This window comes from Centruroides vittatus, unplaced genomic scaffold (assembly GCF_030686945.1).
Source record: "Centruroides vittatus isolate TY-2023 unplaced genomic scaffold, ASM3068694v2 contig_1952, whole genome shotgun sequence".
NCBI classification, from domain to species: domain Eukaryota; kingdom Metazoa; phylum Arthropoda; class Arachnida; order Scorpiones; family Buthidae; genus Centruroides; species Centruroides vittatus.
Window position 1 is genome coordinate 12,389 of NW_027121201.1, and position 5,193 is coordinate 17,581.

At 32.4% G+C, this 5,193-nt stretch overlaps 1 protein-coding gene across 1 annotated transcript; it reads left to right on the forward strand.

The window, feature by feature from the left end:
• The first annotated feature begins 1,195 nt into the window (after positions 1–1,195).
• LOC136970410 (GRIP and coiled-coil domain-containing protein-like) lies at positions 1,196–2,632 on the forward strand. The gene has a single exon (XM_067264851.1). It carries the CDS (start codon positions 1,196–1,198, stop codon positions 2,630–2,632), a length of 1,437 nt encoding a protein of 478 aa, XP_067120952.1.
• Positions 2,633–5,193: the final 2,561 nt, after the last annotated feature.

Genomic DNA, 5,193 nt, shown 5'->3' on the forward strand with positions numbered 1-5,193 from the left:
ACTGAGCGTGTTCATTGCCTCTTAAGTACAGCTGTTTGACACTTGTTACACTACAAATCCTCGTTTGCCTACAGCTCTGTTGAAGGTCCCAAACGTATCATTCAGAGCTTGAATTGAGCCATGTAAAATGTATTTACTCCAGGGAGACTACTAGAAAGGCGCCGATGATTACTGCGATCCACTTGTATGTTGATGGAGGAGGAATCTCCAACTTTTTACAATATCAATCTTATATTTCTATTATAGAGATAAAAATGAGCGTAAATAAATATATAAAACGAGATTTAATTTATTTTATGACACAGTAGGGTACACTTATTTATTACCATTTTGGACTCTTCCTCTTGACAATAACTGTCGTTAACTGAGGTTAGTAAGGCAGAAATTAGGGGGAATTTTTATCCATATTATAAGTGAATTTAAATAAGAAATGTTTTTTGAAAAGTTTCTAAAAATCCAAGATGAAATATATTTTAAAAAATTGAAAACTAAATACAAATAAAAATTTGATGTCTTCGTACACATCTTTTAAAACCACAGAAACAATTAACTAGAGCAGAGTCGTGCGGTGCGCTGCCCAGTTACGAAGAATCGGGTTTCACTCCCGCTACGAGCCGGTTCTTTTCTTCCAGACTGTTCTAAATTATTTAATAAATATTAAATTATTATAATTATTCATTTCTGTAAGAAATGGCGTTTATCTCAAGTACCAAATTACTTAATTTTCTTTACTGACCCGTGTACTGTACAATTGTCTGATGATACTAGAAAATCTACTTTCTTGTCAGAGATCACACTAGTATAACAGTTGTACTTAGCATCTGAACTCGTGGCGAATATCATTTTAGCTATTTAAGAATAAAAATTTAAACAACCAACATCGGGGTTTTTTTTTAAATTATTGAAATGTTTTTTGAAATATTTACAGATAATCTTCTGTGATTGAGAAAAAGAAAAAATGGAAGGCGAATTACCTTCGAAAGCTTTTGAAGAAATACAAGATGAAGACCTTACATCTTCCTTTAATCTACAGTCTCTTAGTACTGTTGTCGACGATTTAATAGAATCGAACGTTAGTTTACAAGATTGCAACGAGTTAGTGGATCAGGCTTGTTACCCAGAGTTAACTCGGAAATCTGGAGAAAATGCAGTTGAAAATTGTAATCTGTCCTTAGTTGCAATTGCTGACGTAAAGATGTCTTCTACGCCTATAAGGCGAAAGTTTTCAACCAAGAATCTACGTGAACTTTCAGATATTATTGTTGATAATTTGACATATGATGAAGAAACAAACCACAATAACGATAGAAGTAAGTTTGCTGTCTGTGATATGTCTATCAGTACATTATCTGATAAAAATGATATAATTACGTGCAATGTTTCGGACGATAAAGAGGAAAATATTTTTACCTTGTGCAATAGTCCTCCAGTTTCTCCAATTGCTAAACATCAAATCTTCGAACTCGGTCTGTCGGCCAGTGCTGCTGTAGAAAATCAGACTACAAAACGTGAGAATACATTTCATGAAAAGCTTGAGGTTAAAAATGAATCAAATACTATTTTAAATGATAAGGAGAATGACAATTTTGCAGAACAATTGACGGAAGGTAATAAGAATTTATCATTAACAAAAGAAAAAAATGTAATAATTTCGAAAAAAGGATCTTCAGCTAAATCAAAAAATTTCGAGCCTTCCCGTAAACAAATACAATCGAATAAGATCGAGAAAATAAAAAATCCGATTCGTATTGTAAGAAATCGAATTAGCTGTAATAAAGACAATCGTTTAGAAAGACGAAACGATACGAAAACCGGAGAATCGTCCGTAAAAGAATTAAAAAGACCAAAATGTGTAATGGAAGATTCTATAGAAATCACCGATATAAACGATCCAGAATGGGAGAACATAAGATGTTTGAATACGGATGACGAACGTTACAGCGCAGTTAAAGCTTGCTGGGCTTCGAAAAGAGTACCCAATCCAAACAAGGATCTAACAAGACACAACTATAGATTACGTAAGATGGATAAGGAAGATTACAAAGCATCAGTAAACGATACGAGTAAAGGAAAACGAACGGTTACTAGCGAACGGGTGGACGTGGTCGATAACAAACGTCGCAAAGTAGAAACAGCGTTTTGCACGGAGATTCTCGATCGGAAGATCGATCAAGAAAATCAGTTGTACAAAAAAAGACGCGATCAAGAAGAGCAGAAATATTTAATCGACTTACGAAAGGTCAATTACGAAATCTGCAAAAGCAAACAATTACTGGAACAACAATGTTTGCAGAAGATTGAGCAAACTAAATCATCTAGTGTTTATTTCTTTACAAATCCTCCACTCTCTGTTACTAAGAAGATTATAAAGTTGAGAAATAAAGAAAGTCGCGAAATTGATATTGCGGAAAGACGTTTCGCTGATGCTAACAAGAGACTAGAACATAATTTCAATGTGAGTTTAAATAAACTTAAAAAAGCTAGAGAGGAAGTACTCAAATTCAATCAGTTTTACTGTGGATTGAGTAAGTCAGACCCAACAGTACTGAAAGGTAAAAGATTGGAAGAGGTTAGACTAATGGAAGAAATGTATAACACCTACGATAAAGTTTATGCACCCGCTCGTATGTAAGATATTTATTTTCATATGTTAACGTTTAAGGAATACAAATTTCGTGGCTGATATCTCAGTTTTTAAAAAGTTACCTGATTAATTTTATCCAGTTCTTTTAATATTTCGAACGTGACGTTTTCTGTTTACCAGTACAAAAAAAAAGACGAAAAAGAATGTAATATATATTGATAGCATGCCTCTTTACCAATGATTTTTTCCTTAAATGTAAAATAGATTTAAGTTTATTAAAAATTCTTACTTTAATGAAATTTTTCTTTTATTTGACTGCAGAATTTTCGATGTGCATAATTAATTTACTAGACATTTTTATTGGCATACTTTTAAAATGATTAGTTTTTATAAGAAATATATTCTCTAAGTAACCGGCTACGCGTTTTTGGTGGCTCAAAATGTATCTATTATAAATGTATAACACTTCCCCCGTGGGGGAATTACAAAAAATCCCTTCTTAGTGTACATTCTCTTGACGTACCCTATTAAAACGCAATCAAAAACGCATCTAAAATAGTATAATAGAAGCCGAGTTCTTCACAGTAAGCTTTAATCTCGACCATCTCCCCCCACTGGGGAGAATTTCGACATGTATATTATATAAAAACACGTGCGTACTCGAATGCAACGTTGTGTCAAAATTTCAAAGGAATCGGTAGGAACAAACGAACATTATATTTTATTTATATAGATAGATAGAAAATAATCTGCTTCAGTCCATTCTCACAGAAAAGCATAATGCCGCACAGAAAAGCAAACTTAGGTCGTCGGAAGTTAGCGCCATCTGTTGGACATAAAAGCCTTAATCCATATATAAATATATTTTTGAAAGGGGGAAAATGGTGTAGGGGTATGAAAAATAGATAGTAGCCGATTCTCAGACCTACTGAGTATGCATATAAAATTTGGTAAAAATCGGTAAAGCCGTTTCGGAGGAGTAAGGTAACTAACATTGTGACACGAGAATTTTATATATAAGATATTCTCTAAGTAATCCTACGATTTTTGGTCTAAGAATCTGAGCTTTTTGAATGAAATTTTATTATCTTACACTTAGAAACACTTGCTTGTTAGAACGCAGTTAATGAAGCTATGTTAAGTTACAATGAAATTCTATACGGAACATAAGATAGAGATCGTTGTCCTTTCGTTTCGCTAACAATCCGTCTTTCTTCATGCCACGACGCTTTATTCTCACATAATTTAAATATTGTGTTAAAATTATTAATACAAATAAATAAATCTGGAGGACGTTTCCATAAAGGAAAATTAATCTTAGAAACAATGTTGAAAGTTTTATCACACGATGATGACTTGATTTTTCAATTCTTCCAATGAAAAGTAAAGAAATATTAGGGTGTCAATGAAATGTATCGAGAATCATCGTAAAATATCAGGTGTTAAGCTTTGAATATAATTTGCCCGGCCCTACACAATTCGCATTAGAAAATTTCTTGTTTACCCTAAACGAAACAAATTTGTTAACTTAACGTCAAATTCAGTATTTAATATTGTTTTGCTGATAATTTTTTCGGAACAGGAAGCTACCTTTATTTATTACATGACACTACACCCCCTCTTTGTCGCCAGGGTGCTCTTTTTTTAATCTCGAGGGAGCACTAAGGTTTCATTTTATTTTTGAATTAATTAATCATTTTTATCACAACTTTTTTACTGATGACAAAATAAAAATATTTGTTATTAACCTAAAGTTTGTTCTAGCGGATCGAGATTGTTCAGTCGAATATCGAGTTATCACTGTATTTGATTAACGCGATTTTGACATACGCGGTAGCATCGAGGGATTAATTACCTACGCCAATCAAAGGATACTTTTATGTATATAACATATTTTAAATTTTTGTAAACTTTGTAAATTTAAAACTGTATATATATTTTTCTGTAATTCTGTAAAAGGGACGAGATTTACATTGTTAATCTCGTCCCTTTTGGAATGAGGTTAACAACATCAATAGAGAATATTTGTAGAAGAGTTCGAGTGAGGACCCAAAAATGAACCAACCTACACTCGACCCCACGACTACGATTGCAAAATAATACGACACATATATATATTGTATATTTTCATATAATATAATGTTACTAATACATAGAAAAAGAACAATATTTAGGCTAATATTTATGTCACAATTCGTTTTCGCAGCACTCTATCTCTACACTTAATATGGACAGATGGAAACCGTACACAGTACAGTACACCTACCGAATTTGACGAATATTTTATCAATCTAGAGATATTCGGACAAAAAAATGCAGAAAAACCCAGTGATAAACTGCGTTTTTCTGCATTTTAGCAGTGAGTTCTGCAGTGATATTCTCACGCGATAAAATTTGCTTTTTGACGACAGCGGCAGCCTTCTGTAACGTTATGTCTAATGTCCCCATGAAATCGAATTCATTTATTTAGAATGTTTTCTTTTTTAATATTCTAACTCGATACCTGAGTAAAAAGTTCAGAGTTTATTTCTAAACATTTATTATAAATTTAAATTGTATTGTAATAATTATTCATTTAAATAAAAAATACAGATATTAATTTATAATCA

Bases quoted from the DNA above. Each gene is read 5' to 3' on its own strand.
- LOC136970410 (XM_067264851.1), top strand. From the start codon at position 1,196: ATGTCTTCTACGCCTATAAGGCGAAAGTTTTCAACCAAGAATCTACGT.